Here is a 21,170-nt window from a genome sequence, read left to right as displayed (position 1 = left end):
ATAGTGACCGGAAGAGATTGTTAGTGTAAGGAACACGAGAAAGGCTTTGCTTTTCAGACATCTATAGAGTGGTTACTATGTTAGATAAGATATTTTTTTACCATTTTGATTACCTTAGTTCATATACAATATATCGAAAGTAAGTACATTTGGTTTTAATTTCTACACTTTAATTGATATACTTTTCGAAATTGGTTTCACAAAGAAAAATAAATTATTTAATAGAGAAATGAATGGTTTAAAATTATCCCTACGTAGGGTCGGCGCAGTATGTACTCCTCCATACTTCTCTATCAGCCGTCATACCTGAATCTACACCCTTCTTACGCATATCCCTTCACATAATCTTTCCATACTTTCTTTAGTCTTCCTCTACCTTTGTAGTCAGTATGATAACTTTTTTTTAATAAGGGAGCAAACGAGCGGCGGGAACACCGAGGTGATCAACGACACCCATGGACATCTGCAACACCAGAGGAACTGCATATGCATTTTCGGCCTTTAAGGAAATGGTATGCTCGCTCAACTAATGATATTTACTTGTTACATTTAATATATTCAAATATTACTATAATGTACAAAAAAGGAACACCCTGTACTTACCTGGGATCAGAGGAAGTCCGTCGTGCGTCTTAAGTCCGGTTCTCGTATCGTCTTAACCCTGAATGAATCGTCACATAATCTATATCAATATAGAGACTTTACTAAATCGAAAACAGTATTAGTCCAGTTTTTTTTAAATAAAAAGTATAGAAAATAATACTATAATTTTCAGACTTTATAATATTGTAGTATATGTGACAAAATCGTAATTAATTAATTTGATATTATAGGGTACATAAATCTACGGTAAATTAACAAAACATAAAATAATTGCAAATTAAGTTTCAAAATTTGCAAACTCATTGACTTTTTTGAGCACTTATTTGGTATATTTAAGCGGTTTCAGGATTATCCATTCATTACGGAACATCCTGTATAAATAAACATTTTTGTTAAAACGACACATAATTTTTTTAATACCTTTATTAAGTTTGTTTAAAACTATAAGCGAATATTAATTCGCAAATACAAAGCAATAAAATATTACTGTGATTTTCCACGGTCTAAGAATCCATACAAAAAATGTTTTCTATTTCATTTTTTTAAATAAGAATGAGAGGGAAGGCAATATGTTCAGTATAATTGTTTCGGTAATGTAAAACCACGTTAAAAAGTAGACAAACAGTTTAATTAACATGATCCTTTTTTAACTTTTTTAAAGTCAATTTATTTTCAAGTGTACAGAAGTGAACGGAATTACTTAACTATCGTATTACAAACCACCGTCTTTTACTTTCATCTTTCTTATATGTAAACACTTACTTAAGGTACAATTCCACTGAATGTTGACACTAATATCGTACGTTTTCAACTTTAATTTAATTATCTTATCTTATCTTAAGTCGTTTAACGTGATTTGTGCCGTTAAAATGCCGCCAAAACGTTGTTTTTTACAATTAATCTCAAATCGAGTATGTCTGATGAATATGATGATATGAAATTGATTTGAGATTGTATCCTTAATTCATAGAAATCGTAGTTCAGAAATTAGTTAATCTCATTAACTCTTTCACTGGACAGACTATAAGTCGTAATATCTTGTGCTTATTTGATTTTCCCCATTTTAACGCTGATGTTAGAAGTTGGTTGCAGTGTTGCAAACTCGAACTAATTATACAGTCAGTTCAACTGAAGTTTTTAGGTCTGAACGAAACTAAAGCTGTCATATACAAGCAACAATCTATCCAAGATTTATCTATATACAACACAGTGGTTAGTCTTTATTTCTATAATAAATGATTTTATATTCAACTAGATGTCATCTGTGACTCCGTCTTCCCAGGATTATAAAATAGATAACAGCCGATTCTCAAACGTATATAACGTACCGAATATGCGTGTAAAATTTCATAAAAATCAGTCAACTAGTTTCGGAGGACTGTGGTAACTAACATTGTGATACGAGAATTTTTTTATATAAAATGATAATAATTTCTAATTAAAACGCACCTCTTTTTGTTTTACGTTGGAACATAATTCATTGAACATTTATCTTAACATCGCGACCGCAAGAAAATTAGAACTTCGCATCGAAAAGCCTCGTCTACTTTCATATAAATTTCAATTTCAATTAATAAGTAAGTCTAAAGTTCGTACTGTTTTATCAAAACAGTTTCGGTTGGAACTTAAACTTAAGGGTGCTTACACATTAGTTAAGTAATTAACACTCGGTTTAACTTTGGCCAATGTTCGGCGATGGTCACTTGAGAGTCATTTAACCCGAATCGCCATTTAAAGCTTAAAGTCTTGTTTAACGCCTTTCAAACATGTTCGCTTGAACTCTTTATAAACTCAGTCTCTTTGTAACATTTACCCGACTGACTGATTTTTCTTTTGTATATCAGTCAGTTTGGTTTATTACAACTTTGTGTAACCTAAATTATTTGTTTGATTTTGTTGTATGAGGCATGTAAGACCACGCATTACAAAATCAGCCGTGTTTATTTTTATTTCGCAGTAGTTACATACAGTATACATATAGCTAATTCGCTTTTGAAGCTAAACGAACATACAAAAAACAAGTAATATAATCTTACAGTGTTCATTAAATTATTTAATATTTATGAAACAAAACGATTAGACAGAGACAAGAACAGACATAGAGATCATCAGATCATGTGTAAAACAGTTAATTACAATAGTTGTAGTTCCCGCCGCCGAAAACCTTAACGAATACACCTGTTTTTTTGCAAAATTTGACACAATAATACGCAATGGGACATAAAATATAATACCACAGTGTGTAAGAATCCTTAAAGTTTGGTTGTATAATGAATATAAATAAGCATTCGAACACAAAGGGCCTTGATAACTCCGTCGGTCAAATTTACATTTGCCACGATCTTAATAAATTAGCCCTCAGTTGAAGGGGCCACGGCCGACGTCTGTTTATTTACAATTCCACCAAAGACTTTTGTACTTAAAATTGTAAACAGTTTGCTTCTAATTATATAAATTAATTATTACAAAATTCATTAAATACCTGCATTCAATAAGCATCATAAAAATGTTCGAGAGAGAATAGAAGTGTTTCAGGACCGTGCCAAATGAATAACCGTTATCTCTGTCTACCCCTTTGGGTTACGGATAAATGTTGTTGCTGTGTTTGAAATATAGAACTTGATGCAATTTCTGTGCCTAAGATTTTAAAAACAATCGTCTAGACTTCGTTCTTCTTTCTTTATTCTTTACTTTAACCCATACTCTTTCCTCTCACTGGTTCTCTCTTTCTATCGACTTTATCTGCCCCCTTTACTTAGACCAAAATATTTTTCATCTCCCTGCTCTAGGCGCATCTTAATTGGGATCGAAAAACAACAAAAACATGACATAACGCTTTGCAATACATTTGAATTTCCATTTAATATTCAACAATTTTCAAACTTAACTTCCGTTTTACATTTCCATATGTTCAGTAATTAAGTTATACTAAGTTAAAGTTCCTGTTCAAAGTTAAATGCAACTGTTACAGTTTCCTAGTTGGGTCGACGACCGGACGATCTCTGAGTTAATCCGCAAAACGTGCAGTCACGTACTAACACATTGTCTAAGAAAAAAACTCTCACGACCGTGTTATGTCAGTGGTGGTCAGAATTACTAAAGATGTTTAAACTCAATTTTCAGTAGTTACAGTTGAGACAGATTAAGAAATATTTGAACGGTTTTTTTGTTACGAGATTTTATTTTTATATTATTATAAAATAATAAATAACTTTCAATTCAGCCGGCATAAAGAGTTGAACTTATTTATCTTTAATTAAAATTATTATAAGTTATGTAACATGTTTATAAAAATCTTGCACTTACTAAGTAAAAAGAAAAATGTTTCTGTTACGATTATAAAAATAATTATGTAAATTTTAAATAATAATAATTCATGCCACTCATAATCATGCTATGTTTTTGTAATCAGTTTTTTCAAAAGACCTGACCATATATTTTGGATTTGATGAAGTGTCAAACATGGCCTTTAAAGTGCTATATGTTAGCTCATGGTGTTTATCGAATACATATAAGAATTTGCAAATTCACGTAAAATATCATTAGCTCACTTTGCGTGCCACTACTTAGGGTTTCAGAACCTACCCTAAGTCAAGGAAGACTAGGCCATAGTCGACCACGCAGGCCCAGTGCGGGTTACTTCACATATACTCGTATCTTTGAAATGTCTTCACGATGTTTTTCTTCACCGTAATAACGTCAGATAAATGTCAGATAATAATCTATTTAAATCGAAAAACACATTGGTATAGGGCGGGATTCGAACCCAGGACCTGCATATTACAAGTCCAGTGCTTAACCCCTCAACCACTTACGCTCCCGATAAAATTATCGAGCAAATGCTCACTGCAGTAACTTGACTTGCATTACATTATGCATTATATTATGGATATAATATTACTAGAGTAAGAACATAATATTGTTTTTTACATAAATATGACATCACTGTTTACAAACCGATTCGATATCCGGTTATTTTATAACCTCCTGAGCACTTTAACATTGTGGTTAACTAATCGATTTCGATCTATACTATATCATTCAGAAGCAGACAACATACAGGCTGTTATGAAATGAGAAAGGTATTCTTCTATATAATTTTAGAGCCTGATGTATATAACTTAAAATAAACTTTAATAAATTATAAGGAGGGAGGGAAAGAAAAATCTTCAATGATTGATACCAAAAAAGTAAGGATTTTTATTGATACACTAATTGTCGCCTGCGACGCCGTCCGCGCGGAATTAAAAATATAATTAAGAGCCTATTTCATCTCCCAGGCTATGTTCTAAATCTGTGACAAATTTCATCAAGTTCCGTTGAGCCGTTCCGGGGTTACCTTGTAACAAACATCCATCCATCCGTCCATCTAAACTTTCGCATTTTTTAGTAAGAAATAAGATTAGTAAAATTGCTATATTGCGGGGTTGAATATGGTCGGAAGACCACACAGTTTTTAACTAGTCATGTCGTTGAACGAACAATCGGACTTAAGAAAAACATAACCATAAGTAATTATTTGCAATTAATGAGGCATCCTGGTTTTAATTTTTTTTTAAGGTATAAGGTGGTAAACGAGCGAGCGGCCACCTGAAATCGCTGAAATAGCGTAGTGACCGTTGCCCATAGACAAACGCAATTGCATTTGCGTTGCCTACCTTTAATCGACAGAGGAGAGGATGCACAGAAAGAAATCATTTTCCCTTCCTATGCATCCTCTCATCCGGAAAGTCCAATTTAACTTCCCATCCTTTCCTTATAAGAAAAAGGATGGGAAGGGAAAGATGACTAAATTAGGCCTCCGGGACGCACACTCATCAGACGAAACGCGGAATTGCTTCCACTTCACGCCTGTCTTCTGTGTGGTCGTGGTATTTTACCGGTACATATAGCATTGGATACAATTATCTGGATGTAGAAACTGCAATTAGATTATACCTCTTTAATAATTAAACCTTTCGAATAATTTCTTCCTTCCGCGTTTGTATCTATACTAAAGCTAACTGGAGCTGTAAGTGAAAGGATAGATTGAAAGTGACTCACAAGAAGTAATATTAAACTTACTATAAACAAGGATCCCCGGATCTGAGACTAGCCGGTGCCGACTCACTAGACTTATGTGCAGTTAATTATTAGTTCAGAAAAATGTAAATCCCAACGAAATCCAATAAACCTAAATAAATATAAGACCCTTCGTTTACAAAGATTGAAGTTGCCATGTCACCAAAAATAGTCACTGGTTAAGATCGTTGTGAGAGAAGTCGCTGCAATATTCAAGATGGCAGAGCAAATCTATACAGTTGACATGTAGTCGCTATGCTTATACTGACCGAATAGACGTCTCGCGGCGACGAATCAAAGTTGTGTGCACGGAGCGCGAAACGCGATTCTCGCAACGCACACAATATTATTTTCGACGATTTACGTTGCCTTGTGTACAAAGGGCCTTAAAAAAACGAAAAATCCTACAATACATACTATTAAAAGTAGGTAAGTTTAAGTAAAAAAAGGTTTATCGTAATCGTTACAACTTAAACTAGACATTAAAATGTTCTTGTACTAAAAATGTTCAACTGTAAAAGATGTTCTCGACTTTGATCACTGAAGCGTAAAGTATTATGTAAATTGCTTAAATTTAAGTTACGTTTAAGTAACAAGTTACATAGCTATGTAATTCAATGGCATCACTTAATAGTATAGTTATTAGACCGTGACTTTCGTCTAGTTTTGTGCAAAAATGTAATAAGAGCACTTCAAATAATGTTTTTAAACTTAAGTGACACAGGACTTAGTTATCAACAGTGTGTACAAGTGTTTTTCTTTGATAATTGTTGTTCTTTTATATTTTTTTATATTATGATGAAAGAGGTTTTATAATTTTACATTTTTTGGATTGTCAAAAGTATAGGTTGCGTAAGTTTTGTTTTGTCAGAGAAGAATAAATACAAGTTTTTGAAGATAAAACAGTTAGTTTAATTTCTATTTATGTAATGTATTTAAATTGAATATTTGTAACGAAATTTTGTGTATAACTTTTTTTTTATTTAAATTTAACAAATATGGTACAACGCCATCTGTGAAACCAAATCTATAACATTAATAATAAGCTATTTCTACGGAACTGTTGAATCAAACATCGAAAATAAAACGTGTATATAGTTAGTATCAATAAGACACGGATAATAACATCCGAGACTGTAGTCAATGCAAGAATCCGGAACCGCATCCAATCACACTAACGAATCTCCGCCTAATTATTATCTCGTTACTGTTATATTGATCAGCAAACCATAGCGGAGTAATGAACGAAACATTAATGAAATAAGAAAGCATTCCTTGTTATTAGGAAATAACTGGATTACGTATTTACATAATGTATACTAGATATCGCTTGATTAGTTTTTGAGTTAAAACAGAATAAACACTAAAATATTTTTATTAAATTAGAATAGTTGAATTTTTAAATTCTTTAATTAAAAAAGGTAGTACAATTTATAGAATACACTTTTTATTGCAATTCTTACATACTTTTAAAATTTACAGCCATCTACAATTACTAGATGAATTTTTCTTTACAAATTGGTTCCTAACTTACTCAATAGATGGCACATATTAGGGTACTTAAAACTTGTTTATAAAAACTTGTTCATTCATACAGTTAGTCAGATTTTATAATAAGCTTTTAAATGCATTCTTACCATTTAAATTACTAGCTAGCTTTTTGAATAAACTAAAATTTATTTTTAATTTACTCTTTCAAGCAGTCTTAAATTTTCATTAGTTCTACTAATAGCCGAGAGATGGCACTGTAATTAATTAGTATAACACTTTTGTTTTTATTCCCCTTCTATTTTTATGGTAAAACTGTTGGACTAAGCTCATTGATAAGGTGAGAAAGTTTGGCAATCAATAGTATGTTTAACTGCAAAGGGTAAACTTTGGCATCATGAAACAACTTTCAGTAAGTGTATCGTTCTTGGGAATATGGTCTTAATTTGTTGAGTGCTTCGATGAGTTTATTAATTACTCTTAAGTGCTTTTGGTTACTCATGTTATTACACCAAACATAATGTACTGTAATAATTTCTCATCATTATAAATATTTTTTTAATATATTATTCTTCCTTGTTTTTTACTTCGTGTTGCGATAGTTGAACTTTATTAAATTAAAATTTAACCCATTCATTGGAAGACTACGAGGTTTACGGGCTATTTTGGAATATTTGTAGTATTCAGGATATCTAAAACATAAAATAATTAAAAATAAACAAGTTTTTTTTATAACAAATCAAGTACAATAGAGATATGTAGAGACGGTTTTACACTAGTGGCCATAATTATTTTTTACCAATTACTAGCTGTCGCCTGTGACTCCGTCCCTGCGGAATTAAAATCACACTATGTTCTATATGTATGCCAAATTTTATCGAGATCCGTTCAGCCGTTCTGGAGAAACCGTCAAACAAACATCCATCTAAACATTCGCATTTATAATATTAGAAAGATAGTAAGATTTGATGAATATTGTAAAATAAAGTCAAGTAATACGTTAGAAAAATAATGTACTATAATAAAATTGTTCAGACTATTTTGAGATTTACTGATTTCAGTGTAAAATGCAGTTTGAATGGTTGAAAATACAAAGCTTAGAATAATTAAAATAGCTTACTTTTCTTTATAACCAGGCGGCATAGATACTTGAGAGCAAACAACACAGGCTAAAGCGAATAAAATGAAAACGATTCTGGAATCCATCGCACGATATGCGAGAAAGAACTGCAACTTTGTAAGTCTGTTAATGGTTTTTGCACGTATTCCGTTTTTATACTATAGCTCCTTTGACGGTAAATCCCCCAGATTGAGTCACGTTAATGCTTTGTGTTTTTAACCGTGTTCAAAAAGAAGGAGTTCGTCGATTCGTCTGTTTTTTATCTCTATTGCTTTTAGATACATAATTAAAACATTACATTTCGTGATGTTGTATACAAAAGATTTTAACTCGTTGATCCAAAATATTGAGCGAAATTATTTTGTTCAATATTTTTATTTTTATTTTGGATTACTTAAGTCAGAATATAACCTAAAAGAAGCAAACAACGCGGGACTGAACAATTATAATAAGATTTTTATTTAATAATTAATAAATGAATAGATAAATAAGAAATCTAACTTAATGGAAACAAATTGGATAGAGGTTAATATTATATGTGCAAAAAATACAGAATAACACGGCATAAAGGTAATAAATTAAACATAAATTATTCAAAACACTCATATAAAAATGTAATGATTTTTATTAGTTAAATTGGAAATTTTATAAATGCAGATAATCGAGACTTAACAGTGGTAGATCCCACAACAACAGTATTTGTTGGGTGCACGAATAAGTCATGTCGATTGGTGTAACATCATGACCACACGAAAGACTGGCGTGAAGTGGAAGGGATTCCGAGTTTCGTAAATGTGAATTCCGGAGGACTACCCCACGTCCCCTGCCCACCCCTTTCTTTTAAGGAAATGTTGGAAAAGGGAAGTGGATTTGGCGGAGGACGCATAGGAATGTCGCAGATGTCTATGGACAGCGTTCGCTTTGATATTTTGGCGTATTCGGGTGGTCGCTTGCTTGTTTACCATCTTACAAGAAATCCAAACCTTATAAATTTAGTGGTTTACATATTTTAAAATACATACACTATCTTTAAAGTAGTTATAATTAGTATTTATTTATTAATAAGGTTTCAGCTTTCATTTATGAATTTGGGCCACTATCGCTCCCCGTCAAGACGCATTAACGAACCACATATGTATCCTTATCCGAAGTTATGTTCGAAGGTGGCACCCACACCGTAGTCGGGTTTGCCGCGGCCGATGTCCGTGTTGACCGTACCACCAGCAGACAAATGAGTATTTTTGACGAAGTTCCATACTTTAGATAATGCCGCATCCACCTATTAAGTAAGAAAATAATTTAAAGAATCGACTGTAAAGTACAAGGAATACGAATCGAATGATGTTTCAAAATTGGCCAAGCTGTAAAGTCTGACTATAGATAACAATGGATTGGAAGTATCAGTGAAACATTTTTTAAAACACGAACATATAAAGTGTAAAGCAAGAAGACGCTAGCAGTAATCAAAATTTCAAGCAAACAGCCTTCTGTTCTCGCTTTCTTTTCACGCTTCGCTCTCGCGCCTAAAGACTATTGAACTTACGTTAGTATGTCCATGTATTTGCTTAGTAACTTCAAGAGTAGCACTGGCGTCTTTGTTGACATTGTTCCAATCGAGTTTACCACCGAGCAAGCTGCTATCTCCAGTTGCACCTAACACTCTAGTACCGTACGCTTGGCCTTGCAACTTTCCCCTGTCGTCATTAAAGATGTCCTGTTTGTAACCACCTTTACCCTGGAAAGTAAATTAAAATGATACTTGTTCTCTAACTTCGTCAATGCGTTGCTATAGTAATAAAGATTATTTTGAACTTACGAATAGTCCTTGATCGTTGTTGCCGAGAGTTCCAAACACAGTGCCTTTACCAACTTGCTTGTCCCAAGTAACATCACGTCGTTGTCTTTGTTCCCTAAAACAATTGCCTTTATATAAGTAACCTTATTTACAAAATGATGAGCCAAAGTTGGTGTTGTAACTTACCCAGAATTCGATAGATCTTCTACAGACCTTGATGATACTGCTTGTATGGAAACCAAGATAGCCAAACATATTAAATAGACTGTGGTTTTTGGATGCATTTTGCTTGAGTTTGTATTACCGACTGCAAAAAAATATTTGAGTGATGATAAATTTGCATTTCAGTAAGTATTTTTTTTTTGTTTTTAAACAATTACTTATCCTTTAAGATTTGATTGAATTCAACATAATTATTATTACTTACCTGTAAATTTGTTCTTTGCTGTCAAAGCCTTGATTATGGTATGGAGAAATGTTAACAAAGTATTCGTTTATATGTTCACTTCTCACCCCATTTTTATAAGGGGATTAACTTTTAACTGGTTACCGGGACTTTACTTTAGCGAGAGTACAATTTTCCTTAACACAAATTACAATGTTTTTAATAGAAATATTTATCCTTATATTTTTTAATACGCTTCATTTAATTTGAAAAAAAAATGCGGGCGATAACCTGAATCAGCGAGTCAATGGACATGTCTGACGTTAATCGGTGATATTCTGTTATAAATATTGCTAATGTTATAAATGCGAATGTTTAGATGGGTGGTTGTTTGTATGAATATATCTTCAGAACGGCTGCATTTATGTGGCATAGATGAAGAACATAGGTTGGAATAATTAAGTTTTTTTTAATTCTGTGCGGCCGGTATCGCGTACGACAGCTAGTGTTAAATAATCTTAATTTATTCCTTGCTAACCTATTTCGCGCAATCAGTTAAATAGGTTAGTGTTACGTCACATTGTAGATTCCTCGTTTACTCTGTGCATTAGGTCATTAAGATACGGCAGTTTGCAAATTCACGTTAGGGCTTGGATACACTGTACAGTACATGAATTGACGTTCTCATGAGCATAGTTAAGGCTGGTTCATACGTTGCAGAAAAAACAAGTCATGCTAGTTTCCAAACGCACATTAGAATGCAAAAGTAAAAAGATATACCACTTTCCAGATGTAGTTTAAGGCCTATTCATAATATTAAATACTGCATAGAAGCATGAAGTAATGCAGCCGATGAGGAATAGGGTATTTTCAAACTACGCAAAGATATGAAGAATGTATGAAGATTGCAAACTTGTTAGGATGTGTTCACACTATGCAGAGGTATGAAGACATACCACTCTGTGGATGCATGTTAGGGTATGTTCTCACTATGCGATGGCACGGAAGCGCGATGCAGTTGCACGTTAGGCAGTGTACACACTGTGTATGCGGGGGCACGGATGTGGCAGTATTTGCCGTGGCTGGATAAACAGCGCGACATGCGGGAAGCGCATAGCGCCGGATTTGGAGTGGCGCTCTTTCGATGTTTATCGGTGTAGCGATAGCATAACAATTGAACTTGATTTTTGCCACAGCCCTCTGCTTATTTCTAGCATTTTTTCTCACGATTTAACAAAGACAAGAGTTGCTCTAAGAGCAGGGAAAATGCTATTTATTCCATTTTTTTGCTTACATAAATTGTATGAAACTTTAGCAATTGTAATAATTACTCGTCGTAGTCTTTGGAAAGCATTGACAAAGGTCAATGCCCAGCACTGGGACAAAAAACGTATACCTATAATATATTTTCCACCAATAAACAATCCTTGCTATTTTAAACTAAATATAATTGCATTTTAAATTGTATTTTTAATATTTTCCACAAAAAAAAATTAATTACCATTTTACTGACCGTACACAAAGCGTTCAAAAACTGTTCGACTGTTATTTTTATAAAAACAAGGGCGGTGTTTGCAATGTAATCACCTAGTCTATCGTGTTTGTATGTGTTGAATGATGCCATTAAAAATGGTTACACATACACGTAAACAGATAAATATAGTTTAAATATTAATGGTTAAATATAGCATCAGTTCCAAAGTCATCCTACTTTTAACCCTACGAAGGGTCGACACAATATATACTGTACCGTAAGTATGTAAGCCGTGATATCTGAATTTACCTCCTTCTTGCACATATCATTATTCACATCCATCCATACATTGTTCGTTCTTCCTCTACCTTTTTAAGCTACAGATGGTGAATGCCACATAAACAAATCTTTCTTACTAATTTAAATGCGAATGTTTGAATGGATGGATGTTTAAAATTATCTGCAGAACGGCTGAACGGATCTCGTTGAAATTTGGCATACATATCGAATATAACCTGGAAGAACACATGGGCTATTAATTATGTTTTTTTTATTCCGCGCGGACGGAGTCGCGGGCGCCCGCTAGTGCATTATATGGGGATAGTTAGTGACTAATACTATTAGCTATGTTTTGAATTAAATATCAATTATTATAATATCTAATATTCCTAATTCATATTATATAACTATATGTATGTATGCATAACCTAAATCCATGCATTTTGGGAAATGGACCCGCACCGGACATGTAACATGCTTCAATCACAGAGCACACTCCAGAGAGCTGTATTTACTCTGTATATAACGTGTTCGTGTCCATTGTACCTCACGTCAAAGTAGCACGGCATAATGTCGATATCTGAAATAAAAACTATTGACATTTTTTTACGAAACGAACTAAAACTACAATGGTAAATCGTTATTTTCCATAACTAAAATATCACTGCATATACTTATTATTATCTTCTTTTTTGGCTAATATAATAAGAGGAATGTTTTTGTTAACGAATTTCAACAGTAGAGGCGTGAGTAATAGGTACATTATTTATTAATGAAAGAGTAAATTTCGTCAAGTTGTAAAGTAAATTTGATATTAGCATCCTATAAGAAAATCATAGTACAAAACAGCAGATTAAACTGCTGGACACAATTAGAATAAAAACAAATTCGAAAAAAGTAGCAGTACTCAGTGCCGTGCGCCACTAAGTCCACGCAGAACAAAAAAAAATTAGTGACCTCCGCGTTCCTCCAGACTATATTGTACATTTAGGCCCAATTTCAGCGTGACCAATTCAGCCGTTCTGAAGACACATAACAACAAGATTAATTTAAATACAATATGTGGGTCACTTGTCGTAACGTATCCGACAATGGGACCGCGCAATTTCCCGTACACTGCCGAGTCAACATAATGGATGAGCATTGCATTTGGCGAACGCCCAAAATTTACTGCTAGAAACTGTACCACGCCGCACGTATGTTGCGAGTAATAGATACGGTGTATATAATGGTAGCCAGGAGCCAATATTGCTGATATGGAACCAAGTTTATTTCAAACTAATAGCAGTAGTGTAATATTTCAATGAGTTCCAAATAAAATATCGGCAAGTATCATTACGAATATGCTCTAAAATATATGACGCCTGGTTACATTATGCCAGTACAGTAAGACAATAGCACTCAAATCAGTGCTGGCAAACAACTGGTAAGTAAACACTGACTGGCACTCGTAAGCTTATAAAGTCCATGCCAGAATATACTGTCCTACTGAAATTGACCGATGACCTGGTCAAGGTTGCGGGAGCGTCATGCAGGTGGCACAAGACCGGTCATCGTGGCGATCTTGGGGGGAGGCCTATGCCCAGCAGTGGGCGTCTCATGGCTGACGGGACGGAACTGGCATAATGTAAATCAGGTATAAGTAAGTAAGAAATATAGCTCCGTAATCGCTGCCAAATCAGTCCATCAGATAAAGATCTTAACAAATCAACGTCAAAGTTCGTTCCTGGAATGATGCCAAAGAAGACCAAAAATTATCAAATGTCATATTATTTTAGAGTAAAATACCGCTGTCCTTCCACTCGTGATAGTTTGAACAATAGATAGTTAACTCAAAATGACAAACAAGAATACAGGGAGGGCCTAACACGAAAAATAGCGAGTAATTTTTTTTGGTAAAATATTAGCAATTTTTTTTTATAAATTTACTAATATTTTTTTTACCATTCCAACTAAGCTCTAGGCTTGTGTTTGGATATGGTTTTACGACAAAAGTCTAATGGCATGATTCGAACCCCCGACCTCGTGATCGGAAATCCGTACCCTTAACCATTAGGTGATTGACTATTATTCGTAACGTCATCGAAAAATTTGTATTAGACTTGTATAAACCGCCCGGATGGACGTAAACGTAGAATGACAAATTTTGACATTATTTTCGATGAGATTACGAAAACGCATATCGCAATCATTCGTAATAGACTCTCAGTCTTCCTTTTTACCATTTAAGTAGGTTGTTCTTTTCTATTAATAAATTTAATATTGAAGGCGATTTTACTAAGAGTGCAGAACTATTCTTCGGACGATATTTAATATCGATAAATAGACCTAATAAACTTTGGATTTAATTAGTTTTTGTATTACGTTATAAGTTTACTATAAAAGCAAAATTCTGACACTAATGTCCATTATCTTTCCTACATTATGTGAGCTTCCCGTATGTTTACAATTTACATTAAAATTTCGATAATAAAGAGATTAATTTTTTAGAGGCTAAATTTTAATTAAGATTATGCAATGCAAATTAATCGATATTGGGTGGTTGTTTGATTCTACTAGCTAAACTCAGCGTTGCAATACTTACGTTAAAATAACGTTATTCTATCCACTTACAGACCAACAAAGTTATTTGACCCTATGGACATAAATCAAAGTTAATTATAATAGCTCACTAACGCCCCCTTGTCAATGTAAAAAGGTCTCAAAATATTTTTGTGCTATTGCAGCATTCTTGTTGGGTATTTTATTAGTAAATTTTATGCCTAAGTAGACTTTTCTTACATATCTAACAGTGATAGATAAAAACCTTGTCGTAGAGCAAAGCTGTCTAATGTTCTATTTTCTATGCCAGAGAAGATTTCAAAGTTTTAATATTTTCTAACTCAACTGTTAACAAGACCTCTGTCACGGGATAGACAAATTTGTCGCACTTTTTAGAAGCTTAAAAATGGCATAAAACATGACATGTCAACTACAATGGGACAATGTACTAATGACATGTTTTTAAATTCAGAAGGTGGCGCTAGTGAGCTATATTAATTTAGTTTCACTTATTCCCACCGGGTAAGACAACTTTGTCGTTCTATATATGTTTTTATTGGGGAAATTTATCTTAAAAATCAATAAATAAATGAATAATTATTATCATTTGACAATACATAAAATATGAACCTCAAAACCGTTCGGAGTTTATTTTGAATTGTACAAATTTATTGGAAAATGTACATAATAATAAAACAATTAATAACAATCATTCCCAATGTTTACCAACGGCTTTAATTAGTGCCCGCGGACGAACGCTGCAGTATCGTGTTGTTTCAGCTGTACGGATAACGAAGTCACAATAGATCAGTGGTCGAATTGATATTGTATTTTATGTTACTATTTCTTTTTGTATAGTTGTATCAGCGCCAGCTCACTATCCCCACTGAGGGTCTCGGAGCCTACCTCAACTTAAGGGTAAGCACAATTTGTCAAGGCTCAATGTTGGCGAACTTCTGAAAAAAAAATTAAGGGTGACCCGCACTGGGTCAGCGCAGTCGGCTATGGCCTAGCCGACTGCGCTGACCCAGTGCGGGTTGATTTCACACATATCTTTGAATTTTTTCGCGGATATGTGCAGGTCTTAGGTTCGATTCCATGTACAATGTGTGTTTTTCGATATACATATGTACATTCGTCCTACTTTCTTACGATGAAGGAAAACATCGTGATGCAACCTGTACTTATCTGCTTTACTGGACTGAGTATAAAAATTATCTTTGCAACAGGAAAATCGAGTTGAAATAAAAGATTGCTATTTGATTGTGCACCTACAAATGTCTACATTCGTCAAGACTCAAGACGAAATCAAAGGGGATTTGAAAGCTCCCGTATCTCTGAGGTTTTTGGCAGGATTCCCGCAGGAATCCGCTTTCAACGAGATTTGCTTTCCATTTTAACGAATTACACTTTAAACCATGCTAGAGCTACCATTTGAAAACGGCTAAGACATTTTTCATTCCGATTCGGTTTACGTTACATAGTCGGTCCCTAAGGTTCTGTTTTAGTGACCAATTACCGATTTTTACGGTATTAAATCAACTACGACTAAGATAACTACGATTCGAGGAATATTCAGATGGAATGTTTAGACGGATGGATGTTGCTTGAAGGTATCTCCAAAACAGTTGAACGAATCTCGATAAAATTTACCATAAATATAGAACATAGTCTGAAAAAACATATAGACTACTAATTATGTTTTGTTTTTAATTCAACGCGGACGGAATCGCGGGTGACAGCTAGTAAAGTTTTAAATTCACTTGATGTTCCGATATTAGAAATCTAGTCTTATTTCTAGAATGTTATAATCCTAATGTATTCAAAGATAAAAATTAACTGCTGTTTATTAACAGTCTAGTTGTATAACAAAAGTATATGGAACATTGCCAGTAAGTGTTACAATGTTGTTCCATTTGCAACTTGATAAATGACAACTACTTTTTCTATAGTGCAACAGAAGGAAAAAGAAATAGGTCAGTTTTAGTGTTACGCTTAACCCTTAATTCGATGAAATTTTTTGTAGCAAAAATACTGTTTTTTTTAGCAAAGATATACTTACGTAATTATCTCTAAACTAGTTTAATAGATTTTTGTAATTAGTTGTTCGTCACACTGGACACCATCGAATTAAGGGTTAAGACAATTTTTTTTCGCATATCGTTAACAATTAACAATCCGATTGTTCCTTTAATTTACTATCTATTACATGCTATTCCCCAGATGTAAGACAAAATTATTATATTTGTTTACAAAGCTTAGGTGCTAAGAATAAACTATGCATAGAAGCTCGTTGCAATGTTCTTGCCGCATAAAATTCATTCCCTAGAATAAGGTTACTACATGAAACTTTTATTGCGAAAAATCGCTGCAAGATGCCTTTTTGCGATAAATATTAATACGTTAAAATATACAAAGCCATAACAACATTAATAGGTCTAAATATTAGACAGTCAAATGGACAGTCATTAGTCTGTTAGTCTATAAAATCTAGCTTAACAAAATCAGTCGAGGTCACGATAAAACGGACATGCATACTCTCGAAAAGTTGTTCAATGTAAACATTCAAAAATTAACAAAAAACATTCACAAGAATGTATAGTTATGCAAATATAATTTTAAAAGGCAACGTCGACACAAACCTGGGATTTTGCATTTCATTTTTATAATCCCTAAGCGTCAGACACGCCAGGTCAGCTCTACGTTGGTTTGTTACATTAAATATCATTTTCAAGCGATAAACATAACTTTATGTAATTTCAACAAAAAATCTAATTTTCGTAAAAAAACACCTTTAATTTGTAGGTTTTTTTGCCAAAAAGTTCCTTTAACTTTCAATATCTTGTTTTATTATTAATACAAAAGAATATTAATAGTTAAATGTCTTATATATAAAACTCTCGTGTCACAATGTTAGTTACCATATTCCTCCGAAACTTGACCGATTTTTATGGAATGTTACATGTATATTCAGAAGGTCTGAGAATCAATTAATATCTAATTTTTAATCCAACACGGACGGAGTCGCTGGCGGCAGGTAGTATTATTCTAGTATTTTTCATTAATTTTCTCATAATTTCAGTGTTTTTGAATAAGTATACTGTAGTAGGTATCAAAGGAAGTCTATGTCCAGCTTTAGATTGAGACTGGCTGGTAACTAAAAAACTAATTAAGTAAAGTTTTAAGGAAATGTAATGTACAGTTTGAACAGAATTTCTTTGTCGCCGTCTTGCCATTAGTCTGAGTACCTTAGCCCGGTTTTTTCTAAAAGTTAAACTCAACGAAACCAACATACTTGTCGCAACGAGGTCAGTAGCAGTTGCGTGTTCCAAATATGTTTTTTATGTTAAATATTCGGTAGCTAATTATTTATTGGAACACAAATATTATCTAAATTTTTGCTAATAACTAAATTGAAATAATCAATTTTTTTTTTAAATTGGTTTAACGAAGTTAGTACTAAAAAAACCTACATATAGGTACTTATAGGTGGCATTGCGTGAGACCTAATAGCAGTGATTGACGCATACAAACTGTTGACTTTGACTTGTCTCCAAAAGTAGGTCGATCAGTTTTCAGAGTCTAATATTGAGTTATATTAAATGAATTTACCAGATCTGAATGTTGGGCCACCAAGGTTGCGGATGAAAAAATATATATAATGCGTATGCTAAGATGGATGTGTGGTGTGACAAGAAAGGATATAGTTAAAAATGTATATATTAGAGGAAGTTTGAAAGTAGCGCCAGTGATCGAGAAATTGTGGAGTAAAAGATTAGCGTGGTTTGGACATGTTATGCAGAGGGATGATGATGATATAAGCAAAAAAGTAATGAGATTGAATGTGGATGGCTACTAAGGTAGAGGAAGACCAAAAAAGTATGGAATGACTGTGTAAAAGAGGATATGCGTAGGGTAGATTCGGATATGACGGCTGATAGAGATGTATGGAGGAGTAGCACATACTGTGCCGACCCTCAATAGGGATAAGGGCAGGTTGATGATGATGATGATTAAAGGAATTTACCATGCAATTAGAACATTTAAACATCATCAATTAAATTCAAATTACTACAAAAACTCTCATAAATAAACTACTTGAAACGTAAACACTAGTTTGTGTTAAACATAAAAGGATATTTGTATTGAACGGTCGCTTATGGCATGCGACAGGAAGTAATAAAGGATTCTATAATAAACGTTTCCTATTAGAGCTTATTCTGCTGGTAAAATATTAAAACTGAAGTTACTTTCATAAAGTAGACTTTAATTAAACAACAGTTCCACTGACGCGAATAAAAGTCGAAGTATTATTTTTGTTAAAAACCAATTGACATATTAAGAGCGTTATGATAAAACTATCCTTAAAGATATAGACTAAAGATATATTTAGATTTACATGTCTTAAAATGCAATGTTAAATTTAGGACTATATTAAAAAAAAACACATAATAATTAGATAAGAGAGTACTAAAAATCATGTCTTATGATCTTTAACTAAAAGAGCATAAAAGATGAAGTATCATTTTGAAATAATAAAAAAAAAACCAAGAAAAAAATATTCAAAAACCTGTAACCGTACACACTATGCCGACATTATACAAGAAAAAAGTGTTGGAAGTAACAAAGTCGAACGGAGTCGCGCTAGTGAAAACAACCCTTAAGCAATTTCAATTTCAAGCTGCGAGATGCCTCTCCGGATACATTAAGCACTTAACTATCAGTGTCTGCTTACTCTCAACTTAGCTATATTATTATAATATCTGTTCAGATTTTATCTCATGAACAAACTACTTTTTCTCCTGATTGCATTTTCTCGTAACATAAGTCGTCGGCATTATTGTGTATTTTAAATTATGTGAGATATGAAAATATGTCTAACTTGGTTTTGTTTAAGAGGCAGTAGAAACTCATCGTAATAAACCTCTGAAATATCAATAAGATAATGAGTCTCTAACAATATAAAACTAGCTGTTGCCCGTGACTTCGCACGGTATTAAAAAAGAAACGTTATAAGTACCCAGTATTATTTTAGACTATGATCAGAGAGGTCCATACAGTCGTTCAAACAGACATCCATCCATCTAAACATACGCTTTTATTATATTAATAAGATGATAAGGAAACATACTCGTTCGGAGAATTTTTAAATTAATAATTTTGCTTGCATATATTTAATTAAAAGTTTCAACTCTGTTGACTATCACGGTTGAGTAACAATTAAAAAGGAAATTTTCCAACTGCAACGGCATTAAAAAGCCCACTTAAATTAATGTTGATTTAAAATAATTATTTATAAATTAAAGCATATGCTAATACATATTTCATGTACGCTGAAGTGCTCTTAAAATATGCAACATGGAGACTTTCAACTCGACGATTTATAAATCACTAGCTGTTGCCCACTACCCCGTCCGCACCAAATTAAAAAAAAAACATAATAGGTAGCTAAAGACGATGGAAAAGTAAAGATGTAAACGAAAGAAACGGGCGGTAAATTTGGGGGAAAATAAAACAATAAAAGTTTAAACTAAAAATGAAAATGAAAACATTAGCACACACTATCGGAAGTTTATTTACAACTCTCATGTCAGAAACGTAAAAAGGAAGATGAAAAACATAAGACATTCTAAATATAAAAATTAAAAGTAAAAAAAGACTAAAAAGGTCCGTTTATATCGGCAACAGTATCCTATGTATTCTTCCAGACTATGCTCTACACATATGCCAAATTTGCAGTCGTTCTGGAGATATCTTCTAACAAACATCCATCCATCTAACTATTCGCATATATGATATAAGTAAGAAGTAAGATTTCGGTTAACATATTCATATTGGTATCTTAATTTCTAATAGTATTATAATACTAAGTACTCCAATTGCTTTTTTCTTATTACATTTAAGCGGCGATTGCTTGATATTCGAATAATTATTATTTCCAGACGGTCGTGGTCTGCATATTCATGAAAACGTTCCGGCGATTAAGAACACTTTAAAAAGAAAAAAACAATAGCCGATTCTACAAATTGCTTACCCAGTACCTTACCACCAATTAAATGGATTTTTTACATATTGTTCTTTGTAAACGATTGAATAAGACAAGTAATGAATAATTAGTTTATATCTCAACCAATAAATAAATCAAGTAATTCATCACCATCAGCTCACTATACGACCCACCGAGGGGCTCGGAGCCTACCCTAAGGGTGATTAGGCCATAGCCAACCACGCTGGCCCAGTACGGGCTGGTAGACTTCACATATATCTTTGAATTTCTTCTCAGATATGTGCCAGGCTGCATCACGATGTTTTCCTTCACCGTAAGAACGTCGGATAAATGTACATATGTAAATCTGAAATCGAAAAACACATTGGTACATGGCGGGATTCGAACACAGGACCTGCAGATTGCAAGTCAAGTGCT

The 21,170-nt window shown here is 33.3% G+C and overlaps 1 protein-coding gene across 1 annotated transcript; it reads right to left on the bottom strand.

Annotated features, from left to right (window-relative positions):
• Window positions 1-8,922: 8,922 nt before the first annotated feature.
• On the bottom strand, window positions 8,923-10,560 carry LOC106118714 (gloverin-like). The gene is made up of 5 exons (XM_013313456.1): window positions 10,495-10,560; window positions 10,254-10,374; window positions 10,089-10,182; window positions 9,816-10,007; window positions 8,923-9,551 (listed from the first exon to the last, which is right to left on the bottom strand). The coding sequence occupies exons 2-5, from the start codon at window positions 10,349-10,351 to the stop codon at window positions 9,414-9,416; spliced, it is 522 nt and encodes a 173-aa protein (XP_013168910.1). The 5' UTR covers window positions 10,352-10,374; window positions 10,495-10,560; the 3' UTR covers window positions 8,923-9,413.
• Window positions 10,561-21,170: the final 10,610 nt, after the last annotated feature.

The sequence above is a fragment of the Papilio xuthus genome, unplaced genomic scaffold (assembly GCF_000836235.2).
Source record: "Papilio xuthus unplaced genomic scaffold, Pxut_1.1 DF827570.1, whole genome shotgun sequence".
In the NCBI taxonomy this organism is placed as follows: Eukaryota; Metazoa; Arthropoda; class Insecta; order Lepidoptera; family Papilionidae; genus Papilio; species Papilio xuthus.
This window is presented reverse-complemented; position numbering and strand designations above follow the sequence as displayed.